The sequence below is a fragment of the Mustela lutreola genome, chromosome 18, assembly GCF_030435805.1.
Source record: "Mustela lutreola isolate mMusLut2 chromosome 18, mMusLut2.pri, whole genome shotgun sequence".
In the NCBI taxonomy this organism is placed as follows: Eukaryota; Metazoa; Chordata; class Mammalia; order Carnivora; family Mustelidae; genus Mustela; species Mustela lutreola.
In genome coordinates, this window is record NC_081307.1 from 24226707 (window position 1) to 24246228 (window position 19522).

Consider the following 19522-nt stretch of genomic DNA (forward strand, 5'->3'; position numbering starts at 1 on the left):
CTTAAATAATAATAATAATAATAATAATAATAAAAGTTATTTTTTTTAATAATATAAAGGCTAGCAAAAGGGCTGTCAGGCTATTTGCCAATGAGGAAAGCTAATGCTATATTGAAGGGACTTAGTTCTAGCTGTTTTAATGCTATTTTAAAATAGAGAAGGAGGGCCGCCTGGGTGGCTCAGTGGGTTAAGCCTCTGCCTTTGGCTCAGGTCATGACCCCAGGGTCCTGGGATTGAGCCCCTAATCGGGCTCTCTGCTCAGCGGGGAGCCTGCCCCCCCCCAACCCCCAACTGCCTGCCTCTCTGCTTACTTGTGATCTCTGTCAAATAAATAAATAAGATCTTTAAAAATAAAATAGAGAAGGAAACAAAGAATGGTCATAGTTTAATTTTTTATAATTTATTTTTTATTCCATAACCTACTGAATTTGCCATTGAAAGCCTAGCGACAGTGTTTAGGGCCTTCTCTGTGGGAAGTAAAATGTGAGGACCTTGAGGAAGGACACGGAGGTCACCTCACAAGAGCACACTGATGGGGTGGGTCCCTCTGCCCCCCCCCCCGGAAGTTTGTCACGTGACTTCCAGAATGACATCACTGCAGAAGATTGGAACTATGTGCTCAGTGTTATCCGTGACCAGCCTGTGAGGGCTAACAGGGGACCCAGACTTCGTCCCTTTAGAATTAGTGGCTGGGAGCTCACGCTTCATCTGGAAACCCAGGGCACAGTGAATAGATTCTGGTCTTACCATAGGGCCTATCTTCAGAAAAGAAAGCTAGTCTAGGGCCCTGGGATCAGCTTTCACGGACAGGTACAATCTCAGCAACAATTCCTTCCTGCTGCACTGGGATTTGTGCTGTTTCTCACTGAACCTTACAATGAACTTGGAAGTCCGTGGAACAGGGACAGGATGATGCAGGTCTGCGGTCAGATGCTACAGAGTGCAATCTTCTCTTTCTCTTACCACTGAGAAAGTGACATCCCCCCTCCCCAGGGCTACCCTGCTCTGTCAGAAACACCCGGAGCTGGCCTGTATTTCACTGGTTTCCATGATGAGAAAAGCAAGCGCTCCTATAACCACCAAACAAACCCGTTCACGGAGATGCGGTAACCACCTGGTTTGGCCAGGCGGTCATCTGGGAGACAAGCCTGTGGGTACCGTGTGCAAGAATGCGGGGCAGAGGAGACAGTCGGGTTGCTAAGTGGCTACTGTGGTCAGGCCCTAAGATGGATTTCGGGCCAGAGCAGAACAAGACAAGACAAACATCACCCCTGCCCTCGAAGGCTTTACAACCTCGCCGGACAAACCAGGTGGTTCAAGTAATGAGGAACTGCGGCGGCCGGTGCTGCAGTGGAAGAGAGTGCGCGGCAGGACCCAGGGGGAAACAGGAGCTCAGTCCCTGAGACCGAGAAGCCTCCCAGAGTAAAGAGTATTTAAAGCAAAGATCTGAAGGGTGCCTTGGGGTCCAGAAAAGGAAGGCAGGATTCCGGAAAAAGAAACAGCATATCAAAGATCTAGGGATGAAAGGAGGGGAATAAAATGAGAAAAAAAATCCAGTTTGGGGGGTAATGGTGTGAAAAAGAGGCGGTGGAGGGGAGGTGGGCAGGAGTGGGTCGCTGGGGCTGGGCTGTAGGCAGCCTGAAAAGAGAGGAGTCTAAGAGCGCCTGGGTGGCTTGGTTCAGTGTCTGACTCTTGATTTCAGCTCAGGTCATGATCTCAGGAGTCCCAAGTCAGGATGCACACTGGGCGTGGAGCCCGTCTCCTCTCTCTCCACCCTGCCCCCTGCACGTGCTCTCTTTCTAAAATAAATAAATAAATAAATAAATAAATAAATATTTTTTTTTTTTAAATTTTAAGGCAGAGGTTAATGTAAGCACAAGATTCAGTTGCAGTTTTACAACGTCAGTTCTGAGGGCCTGGGTGGCTAAGAGAAAGGGACAGAGAAAGTGTGGGTGTAGGAAGTCACTTCGAAACCAGTCCAGGGGGAAGATGAGAGGATGTCTTGGGTTGAGGGAGAGGCGAAAGGGAAGAAGGAGACAGTGCAAAGGCAGGAGACAGATTGAGGAGACAGAACAGAGAGGGTTCCTGTCCTCCGTCCAGGTCACACGGCCTGGGCTTCCTTCATTCCACACAGGAATCCACATGGGGAGAGGACTCAGATCCTGTAAAGTCTTCCCCAAGTCTCCCTGGGTTCTAAACCACAGTAAATTAGAGATAATCTGTGAAACGCTGTTCGCTGTTCGTAAGCAAAAATGTCCTCTTAGAGCTGAGGGGGGTTTCAGTTGTTTTTGGCTACGCTGGCTTTGTGTCCCAGACTTCCCTAAACCTAAGAATCCCCCGAGGGCTTGCAAACCCACAGATTCCATCTCACTACCCTGGGGAATCCCATTCAGTGGGAATCTGTGTTTTCCCTAAGTGTTGGTCCCAGGTGATCTTGAGTTCAGACAAATGAGGGGGCTGCTGGTCCCGGGGAAAGCCTGCTGATGGTCTCTTGGTGATTTATATTGTGTGATTGATTGCACTCCTACAAAGTTCTAGAAAATGCAAACCAATCTATACTGACAGAAAGCAGATCAGTGATTGCCTGGGGATGGGGGGACGGTGGCAGGGGGAGAAGAGAGTGAGCATTACCCAGGGTAGAAAGAAACTTCTGTAGGTGATGGGTGTGGTTACCATCCTGACTGTGGTGATCACTTCGCAGGTGTTATGTATATATGAAAACTTAGAATACGTGATGTGTGCACTGCATTGTATGTCATTTATACCTCATTAAAAATATAAAGGTAACTTCCAATATGCAATCTTAGAGTGTTTTAGATCAAATTTCAGAACACATTCATCAACAACATATTAGCAAGCAGGGGCAAAAACGGTCTTTTGATCGGTTTCATTAGTTTGATGAAGTCTCTGTTCTCTCTGTCCATTGAGGGGCTCCAAGAGCATCTGTCAGGAAAGTTCCCTGAAGGCAATATTCTAGAGCAGGATTAGCTAACCCTCTGGCTGGGGTCAAGAAAGATGGGCTTCTCTGAGGCTGCCGCTACACACAGGGTCATTTATAAATCACGGCTGGGGCTGTATTCTTGTGGGTATCGGGTATCTGGATTCTAACACTCTGTTCCTGGAAGGCCCAGAATGCCTTGCTCCTATTTCTAGCCAATTCACAAATCTCAGACAGGAATGAAAGAGCATTAGTAACCAGTACTTGTTATGCCCGAGTTTTTGCAACCAAGAGACCACCAAGGAGCCAAGCACCGATGCAATCACATGAGGGTTTATTTGACAAGCTTAAGCCTGGGCCCAAGTATACCTGACACAGCGGAGTAGGGACTTGGACCCCAAGCCAGATTATAGTCAGAGTTTTTATTTTATTTTTTTAAAGATTTTATTTATTTATTTGACAGGCAGAGATTACAAGTAGGCTGAGAGGCAGGCAGAGAAAGAGAAGGAGGAAGCAGGCTCCCTGCTGAGCAGAAGCCCTATGCGGGGCTCAATCCTAGGACCCTGGGATCATGACCTGAGCCACCCAGGTGCCCCTATAGTCAGAGTTTTTAAAGGCAGAGTAGGGGTGGACTCTGGGTGAGGATGAAGGGGGTGTTCAGAAGGGCTATCAGGGTAAAGAAGACTGTCAGGATATTGAAGTCCTGTTTACTATCAAGTTAAGGCCGTTTTTCCCTTTAGTAAGGCACTAGCATGAAGACAATTGGGAGTTTCCTGGTAGAATGGCACATTCTTGTTATCAAGCTTCCTTGTTAGTGAGATTTGGGTTTAGAAGAAATTTAACTTTATTTAAGGCTTGAGGAACTGAGTTATTTGCCTCTGGAAATTGTGCTATTGTTAGATAGCTTCTTTGTTTGTAGATCTTTAGGTCATTTGTAAACCAAGGGAGACTCCTGCTTTGCAGGATTGTGATCTCTGCAAGTTAACTATTTGTTTTCCTTTTAGGGCAGTTAGAGGTGGCTGAGGAATGTCACACGTACTGCCGAGGGGAGGGGAGCGGGTGGAGAGGGGGTGCAAGGTGCCAGCTTTTGCTTTGCCAAGATGGCTGTACTTATGTCAGGGCTAGACTCGAGGTGGGTACAGCTCTGTTTTTCTTGGCCTCCGCATACTGTGTTCATTATCAAAGTCACTGGTACTGATTGAAGACAAAGATGGCTGAAATTTGTAGATTCTGCTGAGGGAGTGAGACTTTTTTTTTTTTTTTTAAGATTTTATTTATTTATTTGACACAGAGAGAGAGATCACAAGCAGGCAGAGAGAGGAAGAAGCAGGCTCCCCACTGAGCAGAGACCCCCCGACTCAGGGCTCAATCCCAAGACCTGAGACCATGACCTGAGCCGCAGGCAGGGGCTTAACCCACTGAGCCATCCAGGTGCCCCAAGGAGCATGACTTTTTGACTCAGGCTCTGACATGTCATCTACTTACCCATACAGTAACTCAAAAGGGGGAGCAATCAAAGCGTGCATCAAAGGATGAATGGATAAACAAAGCAAGGACATTCTGATACATAGTAGAACACAGAGGAACCTTGGTAATATTATCTAAGTGAAATAAGCCTCATAAATACTATATGATTTCACTTAGATGAAGTATCTCAAGGACCCAAATTCACAGAGACAGAAAGGGGGATGGTGGTCGCCAGGGGCTGGAAGCATGAGGAGTGGTGGCAGAATGGGGAGTTATTGGTCAATGGGTTGAGTTTCAGTTTACGAAGATACAAAACTTTGAGAGCTGGACATTGGTGATGGTAGCACAACAGCATGAATGTGCTAAATGCCAATGGGCTGTATACTTAAAAGTGGCTGAGATGGTAAATTCCATGTGATGTGTATTTTACAATAATTTAAGAAAAAAGTTTTTAATGACAAAGGTATTCCTTTGATTCCTATACCTGGTTATTATTCACTCTAGAATGTTTAAAATTATTTCAAATCAACACTTAACTTTGGTTTTAGAAATATTTTTTCATTTTAACCAATTATAAAGATAATACACCTCCACTGTAAGAACTATGGAAAATGAGAAAAATATCTTTAAGAATGATTTTTAGAAAAATGTAAAATCATGACTCTCACACAAGTATAAAATGAACACATGCCAAAGATTTTATTTAACTCGTTATCAACAAGGGAAGGAATATGATGTTAGGACCAGTTCAAAGAAGAATGCACATTTACAGGTATACAGCTGAGAAATCTACAAATCAATGTCGAATTGGTCAGTATCCATTGGGCAATCATCATTTCCGTTCTACTGACACAAGCTCATTTGCATTTCTTTTTTTCTTTTTAAGATTTATTTATTTCTTTTAGAGAGAAAGGGAGGAGAATGTAAGGGGTAAGGGCAGAGGAGGAGAGAGAGAGACAGACAGACAGACCCAAGCGGACACCCCGCCGAGCGCAGAGCCCCAGGTTGGGCTTGATCCCGCAACAGGACATCAGACCCCAGCGGGACTCGTGAGTCAGAGGTCCAACCCACTAAGCCACCCAGGCGCCCCCTCATCTGTATCTTTATGAACAAAAGTCACCGGCAGTACTATAGGCTTTCAACAACTGACAGAGGTATAAAGCAGCTCAAGGACGAGAAACGGACACAGGACCCTATATGGTTAGACACAACTGAAAAGTGTGCCGCACAGGACGCCCAGTAACACTCCTCCTTTTTTTTTTTTTTTTGGCCTCTTCAAACTTTTCCATGGGAATAATAATAATAATAATTAGAATCCTCTGAAACCCTTCATCCCAGAAAAATACTACCTTTGATTCTTTTGAGCGGGACTGAAACTGCAGGGTGGGGCTTTTACTCAGCACGCTGAACACGGTTTCTTAGGCCACCGAAGCGCCGCATCCCGGGACGCGCCGCCGGACGGGGACCCTCGGCGCACACCTGCCCGACGCATCCCCGGCGCCGCCCGCTCGGCCGCGGGTGGCCGAAAGTCAACAGCCCAGAACTGCGAGCGGACGTCGGACCCGCCGGGAGCGGAGCGGGGAGAGGCGGGCCCCGCCGGGCGGACGGGCGGGGGCCGCAGCGACCGCGGCGAACCCGGGTCCGCGGCGCGGGAGGGCGGTGGCGCGGCCCCCGAGGCAGGTGCGGCCGTGCGGGCGGCGCCGCCCCCTCCCTCCTCCCCCCGCCCAGGGCCGGCCGGGCCGCGGGGCCTCGCGACGAGCAGGGGCGGGGCGACCTTTGCTCGGTCCCGGAGAGCCCGGCGGCGCGGCGGGGTGTGGACGCGGCCCGGAGCCCGCCGCGCGCGAGCTGCCCCCTCCGCCTTCGGCTCGCACCCCCCTCCCCTCCCACCCGGGCGGGCTGAGCCCCGCCGGCCGCCCCCGGGCGCCCGCACCTCGGGCCGCAGTCTCGGCCAGACGCGCCAGCGAACCGGTTTCGATTGGGGCCGGCGGCCTCGCGGGCGGCGGGAGCGGCGGGGACGCGCGGAGGGCCCGCGGAGGGAGCGGCCGAGAGGGGAAGGTTCGGTCGACTCGGGCGCAGGCGGCAGGTGCGCGGCCGCCGGGATGCGGACGCCGGCGGTGATGACGCTGGGCATGGTGCTGGCGCCCTGCGGGCTGCTGCTCAACCTGACGGCCACGCTGGCGCCCGGCTGGCGGCTGGTGAAGGGCTTCCTCAACCAGCCGGTGGACGTGGAGCTGTACCAGGGCCTGTGGGACATGTGCCGCGAGCAGAGCAGCCGCGAGCGCCAGTGCGGCCAGCCGGACCCGAGGGGCTACTTCAACTCCGAGCCGGTGCGCGTGGCGCGGGCCCTCATGGTCACGTCGCTGGCCACCACGGCCCTGGGGCTGCTGCTGGCGTCGCTGGGCGTGCGCTGCTGGCAGGAGGAGCCGCGCTTCGCGCTGGCCGGCCTCTCGGGCGCGGTGCTCTTCGCCGCCGGCCTGCTCAGCCTCATCCCGGTCTCCTGGTACAACCACTTCTTGGCGGACCGCAGCGCCCTGCCCGCCGACGCCAGCCCGGTCACGCTGCACGTCAGCTACAGCCTGGTGCTGGGCTACCTGGGCAGCTGCCTGCTGCTGCTGGGCGGCTTCTCGCTGGCGCTCAGCTTCGCGCCCTGGTGCGAGGAGCGCTGCCGCCGCCGCCGCAAGGAGCCCGCGGGCGGCCCGCGCCGGCCCAGCATCAGCACGGTGCACGTCTACTGGCCCGAGCCCGCGCTGCCGCCCGCCATCAAGTACTACAGCGACGGCCAGCACCGGCCGCGGCCGGCCAACCCCGGCGCCGCCCGCCAGCCCAAGGCCGGCTTCCCCATGCCGCGGCCGCAGCCCGGCGCCTACACCAACCAGATAGACGTGCTCCGCGGGGAGGACGCCCGCTCCCCCCGCGACTCCTCGGGCAGCACCGGGTCCTGCCACGCCTCGCTGCCCTGCGACTCCGACCTGTAGACGGCGCCCCCCTCCTCTCCCAGGCCTGCTCTGGGCCGGTGCTGCGGGGACGAAGGACTCGCCCCCACCATGTCCAGCCTTGAACTTGCCCGGTACCTTGCGGCTGGAAACACCTGACTCGGCGTCCGAAACCCCGGACAGGTTCCTGGAACTGGTTTGGAAGGTGATCTTCCTTTCTTGTGACTCAAGCGATTAGGTCAGCTTGGCTTTGCTTTTCTTTCTGTAAAATTTAGTTTTCCTCCCCAGAGGGATGAGGATCTTCTTACGGAGTGACGGGATTTTCATACTTGAAGCTGAAGGAGATCTGGAAAGGGCGCCTTTGCATCGTGTTGACACAGGACCATGACAAAAAGCCAAAATCAGCAAAGAGAGGCTCACAAGCCATGTTAACACCTTGAAACAGTATCCGGAAATGCCAGTGAACCTTACATCAATATAATTTTTTTTCCCCCGTTGTATAACTTATTCTCCTGCAGACTCTCAAGAGACCAATATACTGGCTATGTTTGATTGAAGCTCTTAAAATAAACTTGGAGCCATGCAAGCACCAGGGGCTCTTGTGGCTTTTATGGAATAACTTGATTAACTCTTATTTACATTTCTTCAGGTGTACATAGCATTTGTCTTTATTACTTATTTTTGGTGTGAAAGTTGAGGACACTGCAATTTCTCTCCTAGAAGCCAGGTGGGATTGAACGGCCTTACTGCTCCATTCCTGGGCTACCTCACACTGGACATAGGGGACCATAAATTACATACAGAATGGAACCTGTTTTAATCACAGTAGGTAAAGAACATGGGCATATATCTCTTATTTATAAATAAAAGCTGAACACAAGCATTTCAGTAGACACACAAAAGCTTTTTTGTCTCCAATACAAACTTGTGGAGTTTGCTCATCATTACTAACGATTTCCTGGCTGCTTGGGCACTGTTTCTGAAATCTAGCATTCAGATCTTTGCCCCTCTTGGCATAAGATTACTAAAAGGAGCCAACGGGCCCCACTTAAATCCCTGATCGCTTTATTTTCAAGTTGGTGCTGTTTTCTGAGCAAAGACACTTCTATTGTTTGAAAAAACTAGAAGCACCAGTTTCCAACATGAAGGGAGACTAGAAATCCTTTCCTCTTGTAAACAGTGGTGCCTAAAATCACAGGTAGGCAGCTCTGCATTCCATGAAAGGGACTAAATCTCAGACAGGACCCACTCTAATTTCAAGTAGTTGATTTTAAGGGCGCCTTTCACGGAGTTGAATTTCATCTTTAAAACCAGACGATGGGGGGAACCTGGGTGGCTCAGTTGGTTAAGCCTCTGTCTTCAGCTCTGGATCATGATCCCAGGGTCCTGGGATAGAGCCCCACATCAGGCTCTCTGCTCAGCGGGGAGCCTGCTCCCCCCCCGCCCCCCCCCCCCCGCCTGCCTCTCTGCCTACTTGTGCTCTCTCTCTGTCAAAATAAACAAATTTTAAAAATCTTAAAAAAAAAAAAAAAAAAGGCCGGTGGCAGCCCATTCAGTTGTAGGAACGTTCAGTTCAGCAAGCACTGATAACAGTGAGCTAAAGCAGAACGAAACAGCACATTCTACTCATTAGCAGTGGAAGGGATAGTACAGATACACTTATATTTTGCATCTTTTGGGGACCAAACCTTAAAGTGCAGGCTATCTCTTTCAAATGCAAATTCTCATTGAGTAGGTGGAGCAGAGGTCAGAAAGGGACTTTTCCTACCAGCTCCCAGGAGGAAGCCACACCTGGGATGCCTGCGGTCCCCCCACTTGGGGTTGCGAGGCTTTCCTGTGAGGGTGCTTCACCCAAAATTGCAACCCCAACTGGCGGCAGAGAATCAGACCTCTGAGAGCTCGCTGCTCCAGGGAACAGAGCCAGAGGGAGAAGAGGCAAGCTGCTTTCTCAGGGAACACCTCCAAAGGCAGGCATGAGGGCTCTGGGAAGTCAGGACCCAGGCGGTTAAGAACAAAGATACAGAGTTCCTACCAAGTGCCGAATCTACTCATCTTGCCTGCATAATAATTCCAGATATTTCTCAGGGAGGCCTGCGTAAAAACAAAACTAGGGCTTTGTAGTTTTCACTTTTCCTCCCCGCCCAGCTATTCTGCAGCTTATATCCAGGACACACCCCCTCTGCTGATTGAGGATTTGTTGTCAGGAATGAGGGCTCTGTTTTGGCCCTAGCAACAGAAATGAAACCGAAACTCCCTTTTAAAAAAAAAATGCAAACTGCTTTTTGCTGTGAAAAAAGTCAAGACAGCATGGAAAGGCACTCCTGAGTCAGGCTGGGATCTGTTGTGGGCACACGGGTCATTCTGTGCCACAGCAGCACCCAGAGACAATGGCTCTGACACTCAAGACCCTGGACCAGGCAGGAGCCTCCGGAGCTGCTGCTGTGGGCGTGAACTTGGCCTAAACTGAAAACCCATGAGCCAGGCAACCTCCCCACAGGGAAGACACTGCTGGGGAACAGCACTGCCCCCTTGCCTCATACCCACCCCCGCCACCCCCCTTGCGCCATCACGACCTGTTCTTCATGAACCTGATCACATACGAAGTATGTGTCCCCAATTAATGGGCGAAGTCTTCTCGAGATTACTCAGCTTGTGCCTGCCTGCAGGGACCGAGGAATGTGTGAACGTAGAGCAGACACTGTTCACAAGGCTCCTGCTCTGCCTGTTGGCCAGGCTGGCTCTGACCTAGCAGCATGCCTTCTGTGAGGAGGGGTGAAGATCTCAGCACAGAAGCTGTTCAACATTTGCAGATGCTGTAGGAGGCGCTGTCAAGATGCTTCTAGACCATGCATAGACCATCCAACCAGTAGGTGCGGGGGCACCTGTCGTTTCGTCGGCACATCTGTGGGCACCTTGGAAGACCACTCCAGGCTCTGCCTTTGGGGAACTTACACAATCTAGCAAAGCCTGAGAGACACGCACTAGGAAAATGAGGAGAAACAGACCAGCCACAAGGGCTTGAGGAGAGGGTGGTATTTTAGGGAAGGTGGTCAGGAAGGAGGTGATGCTTGAGCAGAGAACGGAAAGAAGAGAGAACCGTGATGGCGCAGTGGGCGTGGCACCAGTGTGTTTTGCTTCCATTTGGCTCTAGAACTGGCTGCTAAGGACAGGAAGAAGCTGGTGGTGTCTTTGAGGGAGGCTGGGAAAATCTTGCCCTCTGCCCTTTGTCAGGCTAAGAGCTTGAGGAGGGAATGAATACAGTCTGGTCTGGCACAAACTCAGTCAATCATGTCTTTAAAAGCCCTGGGATCTTCCTTAGGTGTTATCCTTTCTCGGCTTCAACTCCATTCATGGCTTGGCCAGGGCCTATGTTATCACCAGCCCCCCACACACCCTAAATGGCAACTTTCCCACAACAGCTTCGAGGCGTCCTGTTGGACATATCACTCACATGTTCAAGCATGTCATTTTCTTGATGTACATTTCTGTTTTACCTCTAAATTGAAAGTAAGGGTATGATAGTTTCTATGTATATTTGTAGTCCCAGAACCGGTGTTAACACTTGTTTGGGAACTGTTAGAAATTTAATAAGTTACCTCTAAAATCTGTTTCTGTACCCTAAGTGCCTCTTTGCCTTATACACAACTTGTCTTGTACAGTCATTTGTGACCCGAGGCCACAGGCCCACAGGGTGTGGAGGGGCACAGACGCTGGCGGGGAATGGGTCACGGGACCAACTTTGCGAACTGGGTTACCATCGGCTTGCAAGGACCAGGCCAACACAACCGGTGCCTCCTCTGGTCCCAACATGTCATGGATGAGATTTTCTCAATGTGAGGGGAACAAAATAAGGGACAACATCACAACTTCAAATACAAACTTGTGTGAGGGGCCAGGGAGGGGAAAAAACCACAAACTTGTGTGCAATTCTCATCCAGTCTGCCCCGTGACCCCCGCGTACATTCCCCTGTCTCCTCACTGCCCGCAGTTCAATGACCCCCTCCAGCAAATCTCCATTACAGAGGACCGAACACTGGAAAACAAGGGCCTTTGTCGGAATCAAGGAAAACACAAGACGAGGCGTGGGGGAGACAATGCTGACGAGAGGGCTTGCTTCTCCAGGGTTCACATGTGGGGAGCAGGGCTTGAAACAAACAGTCAAGACAACTGGACCACCCTCCCTCAGGTCCCGCGGGGCTGTGGAGCACGTCCTCCCTCTGACAGGCAGGTGGGCGGAGCCGTGCTCACAAACCAGCCCGAGGTCCGCACAGCCTTTCCAAATGCGCTGTCTTGAGAGTGAAGCTTAAGAATTGGGTGAGGCTGAGAGGAGAGAAGTAAATGTGAACGGTGAAGGCCGAGGAAGCAGACTGATCTGTACATCTGGTAAGTGATGGCGACCAACTCCATGTTCTAGCTCCTGGTTTCTCTGGATTTCAAAAGCCTTCCAGCGGTTAAAAGAGTAGGAACCTGCTGCATCGCTTCCAACATCAATGATCTCTCCCCATTGGTTTCCTAAAACAAGTAAGTAGCAAGAGTTTAACTGAATTGCTAGCTAGAGACCTAAAAGGTCAAGTTTTCCACAGGGCTCTCTGAACCTATCGCATGAAACTATGAGCTTTTCTCAAGCTCCTTGTCCCTCTCCAGAAGGAAACCCAAAGCTACCACCAGGTTACAGATGTTGAGTTTCTACAAAGAAATTTAAATTTGGGGGCACCTGGGTGTCTCAGTGGGTTAAGCCTCTGCCTTCAGCTCAAGTCATGGTCCCAGGGTCCTGGGATCAAGCCCCGCATCAGGCTCTCTGCTCAGCGGGGAGCTTGCTTCCTCCTCTCTCTCTGCCTGCCTCTCTGCCTACTTGTGATCTCTGTCAAATAAATGAAATCTTAAAAAAAAAAAAAAAAAAAAGGAAATTTAAATTTCACATCTGCTATGGAGTTTACTACTTCATCTATTTAGGTGGAGAGAAATTAAGAAATTAACACCTAATACTGAGATCATCACAAAAGAAGGTTCTTACAGTTAATATGCCTTTGCTCCAAACAGCTAAGTTTAGGTAACTGACATATGAAAGCCAGTGTCGGGCATAGCAGTGGTTAGGGATTGTTAATCCTATGAATGGGTACTTAACATTTATACTTAGTCTGTCAGTGAAAAGGAGTTCAGAGGTGTCCTGTAAATTCTTGAATTGGGGATGCATAACGATGCATTAAACTGCATTCAAGCGGGATAATACTTAGGCACAGTTCATAGGAGACCAGATAGGAGAAGACATGACTAAGCCCGGGCAGGAGGTAGAGGTGAGGGATACCTGCGTGACACACAGATTGGGCTGCTGTCAGCCACCCTTTCACCTGGAAAAGGAAATGGTGGAGCGGTTGGGGTCTAGACAGGAGGCGGAGCTTGTGGAATAGAAGGCGGGGCCTGTGGAGTTGAAGGCACAGCCTGCGGAAGTCCAAGGTCAAGGGAGCTGGCTAGAACTCTAGTCTTGGAAGTCTGCTGGACGCTTAGGGTCTGCAGGAGGTGAGGGTGACAGCTAAAGTGTGTCCAGACAAAGTGATAATGCCGCTGCATGTCATTCATGCACGTTTTCCAGCGTTTTTTACTCACTTTTCCACAGATGGAGGCAGAGCCTTGCCAAGGGCCAACTTGGCAGGGAGACGGTTCTTGGAAGCGGTGGCAAGAAAAACCGAAGAATCACTCTGTGGCGAGGGGTCTCGTGCGCTTCAGTGCGGAAATGGTTTCTCTCAAATACAGTTAAGTGCCCCCAGGAAACTGAATGCTGCTGCGGGTGTCTCCCAGCCTCGGGAAGGGTGGAACCCCCAGCTTTTGTTTTTCCTGTCAAGTTGATCTGTACTTGGAAATTTTTATACTTGACTGCAAAGCACAGTCAATTTTATATTCCATACCCACAGCTATAAGCTTAGGACCGCTCTTACGCCTTGAAGCCTACACAAACGCATGCTACAAGAAACGAACTTTATAAATAGCCTAGACAAACAGCCAAGCAAGGAAAGACTTCCAAGACAAGTCATGACTATCATTTGGACTTGGGTTCTCAGCCTCTGGTACTACGCACTAAGCAGTGCACATATTTTTATATCTTCATGTGATGATTCATTGGCTGATGTAGGTTCTCTTAACCCTCTTGTTATCATTGGAGAAACAGTTTCATGATTAAGTGATCAGCCCAAGGTTGCTACTGAATGTTGACAATGCTCCTGTTATCCATCTCCCGTCACAGATTCAGTGCCCGTGATTCCTTACATAAGAGTGTAAAGGAAGATACCATCTGGAGGGCCAAAGGGAGTCCGGGATCTAAGTAGCATCTGTGAGTTTCCCAGCAGACTAGAGCTCATCAAGATGAGTCCCAGTCCACACCGGTAACGCTATGTTGAGGCCCCCAGTGTCTACCTACTTTACTTCAAGCCTTAGACAAATCACTGTCTGAGTTTCTACATCAGTAGAGTAAATCCACCTGCACAGCTGATCCTGGAGCAGACAGGGGTTGGGACACCCACCCACTGCGGTAGAAAATCCACACACGCCTTGACTCCCCCAAAACTTAACAGCCTACTGTTGATGAGAAGCCTTACCCATAACAGTCACTTAACACATATTTTGTATATTATATGTATTATATGCTGTATTCTGACAATAAAGCTAGAGAAAAGAAAATATTACTAAGAAAATCATGAGAAAATGCATTCACAGTATACGTACTGATGGAAACCACCTGCACGTAAGTGGGCCGGTGCAGTTCAAACCTGTGTTGCTCAAGGGTCCACTGTACTTAGTTTTAGAATCAAATGAGAGCATTAAACAACATCTTTTATAAATTTTCAACAAAAGCGCGTACTAACTTTGTAGTAAAACATCTGAGAGGGACTGATAAAGAACTAATACTTGAACACTTGCTACACTGCAGAAACTTGACCTTTACCTGGGAGGTAAAGATTTAAGAGATCCTTCCCTTCTGTAAGATGAAAAAGCCAGTTCGGAGCAATTAAGCACCCATCAAAGTTAGTGACGGGACTATGATTCAAATCCAGAACCTCTGACCAGCACTGGGCCACTCCCACTGGGGATCAGACAGTCTCTGCAGACGAGCCCTCACCTAAACCACATGGAGCTTGTGCAGAAATCCGACCTGGCCTGTGACTCTGCAGTCCCCCAACCTCTGCCAACAAAACCAATCCTCCAATTTAAAAAGCAGTTATGTTAATAAGTTACCATCTTCGCACCTAGTTACAGTTCGTTACTTATAGACGTTAAAACAGTACACAGTGCAGTGTCTAAACAATTTTTAGAGAGATGTTTCAGCTCCTTTTTCAGCAGGTTAGTCACTTTGTAAAGTTAACAGTTCCTGTAGGAAAAGAGACCTGAAGTTAGAGAATATACACTATGATAGTTTTTTCTTGGTTTGTTTTGTTTTTAAAGATTTTATTTTTAAGTAATCTCTACACCCAACCTGAGGCTCAAACTCACAAACTCTAGATCAAAGTCCCATGCTCCACTGACTGAGCCAGCCAGGTGACCCTTAATATATATACACATATGTATTTATTTTTTAAATTTTTATTTATTGTTTTTTTTTTTTCTTTAAAGTAAGCTCTATGCCCAATGTGGGCCTTGAACTTATGACTCCGAGATCAGGAGTTGCACGCTTCACTGACTGATGTAGGCACCCATGAATACACACTACGTTAAAACAAAGCAAAACACAGAGGTGGCTGAGTGACTGAGAGATCGCAGAGGGACATAATTTTAGGAGTAACTCCAACTAGCACTCATAACATCCCACCCCACCATAGGACTGAGCCCCTGGTGGAAGTTCACCTAAAGCTGAATGTCTTGATTACTATTTCATGCACATTTCACTTTGGTCTGAACTAGAGACTGAACAGAGACTACAGATAAACAAGTTACTGAACACTCGTTGGAGACACATAATAGCATCATTCACAAACCACGAAAAGCGCTGTAAGTTAACACTGCCTACTCTCACCCAGCTCGGACTTTTCAGGAGGGGCATTCTTCAGCTGTATCTCACAATCTGTTCTCCGCAAAGACACTTCCCAGGCATACCTGCTCATCGTAGGCCTCGTTGACAAAAGTCTCACTGTTCATTAGATTCTCCTCTTCTTGGGCATTGTCTTTATGGTGGGTCGAATTTCTTGATGCTGCTGCACTATTTCTAAGAATCAAAAAAAAACAGAGTCAAAAGAGTGGTTCCTTGAGGTTGAAGCTGGGATGAGTCAATAGCTGGAAAGGGCTGGCTCATCCCCTATCAAAGGCTATCGTTATGGGGACTATGTTGTTTTGTCTTTAGAACCAATCAAATGACCCAGAATGGGTGATACTTGAGTCAATTATGATTTGTTAATAGGCATTAACTTAACTTCCAAAAGAATACAGCTTCTCAATTGGGGGACTCTACTAATTGGGGTCAAGCAGAACAGAATCCAAGGACAAGTTAGTGGTTAGTGGATATTGGAGGCAGGTACGCTAAGAAAGCAGATTCATGTGGTTAAAAAGACCTGTGGTGACCATCAAAACCCCATGGGTAGCATTTCAGTCAGTCTTAACATTAGTAATCTGTTAACCAGGGTTCCCTTGGGCAAAGATACACCATTTCTCTCTCCTGGCCTTTTCTTTAGTCTGTGAGTGCTGGACAGAGACATAACTTCCTTATCTCTGTATTTCTTGATAGATAGGCTGCTTAATGTCCCTTCCCAGCATATAAGTGGACCCTAACAAGCACATGTGACCTAATCAGTGTCTTCAGTCTGTGGTATTTGTTATAGCAGCCCCAGCGAACTAACCCATCCCTGCTTTTTTTTTTTTTTTAAGTGAACCAACTGGGAGCCATGTTGAAATCTGAATTCCTGACTCATTCAGTATGTCTGGGTTTTCTTCTTCTTCTTTTTTTTTTAAGATTTTATTTATTTATCTGATAGACAGAGATCACAAGTAGGCAGAGAAGCACGCAGAGAGAGAGAGAGGAAGGGAAGCAGACTCCCATCTGAGCAGAGAGCGCGATGCGGGGCTCGATCCCAGGACCCTGGGATCATGACCTCAGCTGAAGGTAGAGGCTTTAACCCGCTGAGCCACCCAGGTGCCCCCATCCCTGCCTTTTTTCTCCAGCCATTGGCATGAACTCGGCCTTGTTGGCAAAGAACCTCATCACTTCATCCCTGAGATTGTGCCTCTGGGGCTAAGGCAGATTCTAGCTGCATGAATGCCTCCCCCACCTTACAATATCATTTGCCTCAGGTCCCAAAGAGGTGACCTCTGTTGTCTCTCCAGGTCATCTAACAAGTGAGGGCTGCCTCATCCCCCGAGATCCTTCCTCAGAAGATAAATTCTTAGGGAAGGAGCCATACCTCTAACCCCATGAGTCCTATAAGCCTTCTTTGGAATGAACTCTCCCATGAGGACATTTGAGAGCTGCTCACCTTTTGAATTTGTGTTCTCTTCTGAGACAGACAAGTGCTCCCAGAGCAACTAGTGCAACTGCTAAGACAATGGTTAAGCTGAGGGTGATGTAGCCAGGGGCAGGTCCACGTGCTGGCTCTTCACAGAACTCTCCGCCATATTCCACCGGACAGCGGCACTTTCTCAGCGGGCCTACCATTGTACAGATTCCCCTTCCGCTACAGAAATCTGTGCTACAGGGCAAATGTTTTGCTCTCTGTAAGTTCTTGGGCTGGACAAGTTCGCCTTTTTCCTTGGTTTCTGAGTTCTTGCTTTCTCTAGCAGAAACTGGAGGGATTAGTGTTTTTCTGACAGGGTAACTCATCCCCTCTGGACCCGGATATCTAGCCTTGGTGGACTTGGGAGCTTGGAAAGGTAGGGAAGCTTCTGGAGTCAACCTTTTTCCAGCCTCTGCATTTTTAGATGTTGGTGTTGAATGGGTTTTATCTGGATACGTACCTACAAAAACAGGTGTGAGTGTGGGTATATACACATATTTGTCAGAAAGGATTTCAGAAGAAGAATTCTAGAACACTTAACCAGATAAGTTTGAATCTGTGAAGTCATCAAATCATTACCATTACCTTTTGGCCAACCAAAAAACAATTAAAAACATATAAAAAACTGCATATCCTAAGGCACTTAAACTGTTTAGTTCCAGGACTAGTATATCATACCAATCTATTTTTAAAGGATGGTATGCCCAGTTTTAGTCAAGGCAGATTTCCTCAATTACAAAAAGGTTTTATTCTATAAAGAATAGTATGGTAGATCTAAGTGGTAAATATCTAGAAAGATTTTTAAGATATATGTTTATCTGTAAATACAATTTTTTTTTTTTGGTCCAAGTGAACTGTTGGTTTTGCAAGATCTGCAAGCTGCAAAACTTGGACCAGATTTGGTGGCAGTAGTGAGCAGGAGGGAGTAGGCAACAGGGTATTTCTAACACCAATCTGAAAGTCAGGTTTGCCTGTAAGGCATTTCACCTTATCCTCCATCATTGTTGGCACAAACATCGTTCCGTGTACAAATCAGCATGAGGTACTTGTTGAGGAGTGGAGCCAATTCCTGGTCGTCAGGTTGAGAGCAAGTGAAGGAACGTTAGGCTTCTGGTATAGTTCACAAACCAGATGGGGAAGACAATCCATTTCTTGCTCACTGACCTGCCTCCTAGAGTCGCTGTAACGTGAGGTTTTTGAGAAAACCGCCCTCATTCGTGAGACCATAGAATCAACTCTGGGAATCAAAATCTATTAACTTTTCTATTTAAGATTGAAATTGCAAGGTCAGTAAGAACTCTTCACTCTAAGATTCCTTTTCCAGTTTGTTCTCATACTAGCTAGGACAAGTTTCAGTGCTGAGCCCACTGTTGCTTCAGCTCTACAGCTGCCATGACTTGGCTACCACTGGAGTGCTGTAGAATTTGAGCATAGCAGCCACCACAGAATTAGCTACCATAGTTGCTCAGCCCACTGGACATGACAACACCTTTCCATGAAGGCCGTATTTGGCAGTAAGATTTCTGTAACAACCATCTACTAGCTAGAGTTTAAGAAGTAACCTGACAATGGTATGTACTCACATGGTAGCTTTAGTCACACACTCTTGTATTCCGTAACACTTTGAGGCAGAAAGTGCTACTTCCACATTAAAAGGGAGTACCCGAACTAAGGTTAAATCATTTACCTCACCTCCTCCTGGACCAGCTCGCAATGTGATCCATTTAAATGGACAGAATCAGATGTAGTTAAATAGTGTTCTTTCAGACAGCATACAAACTGTTGAGCCCTATGGAGCCCATCACCCATACTAAAACTTTCCAGAAGGCATCCAACTGCCCATAGTTAGAAGTTTTACATTGTTCAGTTTAAAAGCGCCAGTGATAAAAGGCAGTGATTGAGAAGATAAAACCTTCAGGGATACTATAGAATTAGATATTAAGAATTAGGTTGAGATATTAAGGATTATTTTATTAAATATCCAAAGTATGTCACATATGGTGATGAACAGTGGGGTCCTAGATAGGAATTACTCACAGCGCATCTCATCAGATCCATCCAGACAGTCAGCACGACCATCACAAACTTGCTCCGGGGAAATGCACTCCTGACCATCCTCACAGGCCTGGGACAGCTCAGAGCACGGGACAGCTTCAACACATTTGCTTTCGTTAGCCAAGAAGTACCCACTGGGGCATTTACAAGTCGCTCCTTCAGGGTTTGGTAGACACATATGGCTGCACCCTCCGTTGTCTTTGGAGCAGCTGTTACTACCTGTGGACCCCCCCCCATAAACCACTTTGATTTAGATGGTTTCATAAGGGTCTTCTGCCAACATTCTACAAATACACTATCAGATGTTATAGGACCCAGATGTTTTTTCCAGAGTGGACAGCTTTTCAGTTTAACTCTGCTTGGCCAACCAGGTGCCAAGTGATCAGTGATTCTTCACCATGAATCACACTGGAGAATTCTAAGAAGGTTCTCTCTGCAAAGCCAAGACTTCAGAAGTTTAAGCTTGACTAACATTAGTTTATAGAGTTTAGCTTTCCAGAACAAAGCAATGGAGTAGCGTTCGCTTAAGACCAATGTAGTCAACATCCCTGGTAGTGGTAGGTGTGGTAAACCATTTGAGCTCACATTGTTGGTGTTCCTCTCGCCTAGGAAAAGACTGTATCTATGACTAATTTAACTAAGCCCTTCATCGCTCCACT

The 19522-nt window shown here is 48.2% G+C and overlaps 2 protein-coding genes across 3 annotated transcripts in view; one reads left to right on the forward strand and one right to left on the reverse strand.

The window, feature by feature from the left end:
- Positions 1 to 6157: 6157 nt before the first annotated feature.
- On the forward strand, positions 6158 to 7927 carry CLDN23 (claudin 23). The gene has a single exon (XM_059156243.1). The coding sequence runs from the start codon at positions 6505 to 6507 to the stop codon at positions 7378 to 7380; it is 876 nt and encodes a 291-aa protein (XP_059012226.1). The 5' UTR covers positions 6158 to 6504; the 3' UTR covers positions 7381 to 7927.
- A 1975-nt stretch (positions 7928 to 9902) lies between these two features.
- The window catches only part of LOC131820521 (prolow-density lipoprotein receptor-related protein 1-like), a 50895-nt gene continuing 41275 nt past the window's right edge, over positions 9903 to 19522 (reverse strand). Inside the window, exons 30-33 of one of the 2 annotated variants that reach the window (XM_059156209.1) lie at positions 18846 to 19082; positions 16791 to 17268; positions 15421 to 15529; positions 9903 to 14698 (exon numbers count right to left, since the gene is read on the reverse strand). In XM_059156209.1, coding sequence (XP_059012192.1) covers positions 14672 to 14698; positions 15421 to 15529; positions 16791 to 17268; positions 18846 to 19082 — 851 coding nt within the window. In that variant the 3' untranslated portion in view covers positions 9903 to 14671. Of the gene's footprint in view, positions 14699 to 15420; positions 15530 to 16790; positions 17269 to 18845; positions 19083 to 19522 lie in introns of those variants that run through there. The other variant, XM_059156210.1, reaches the window with a different exon arrangement.

Excerpts from the sequence above, each read along its gene's own strand:
- CLDN23 (XM_059156243.1), top strand. The coding sequence starts at position 6,505 with ATGCGGACGCCGGCGGTGATGACGCTGGGCATGGTGCTGGCGCCCTGC.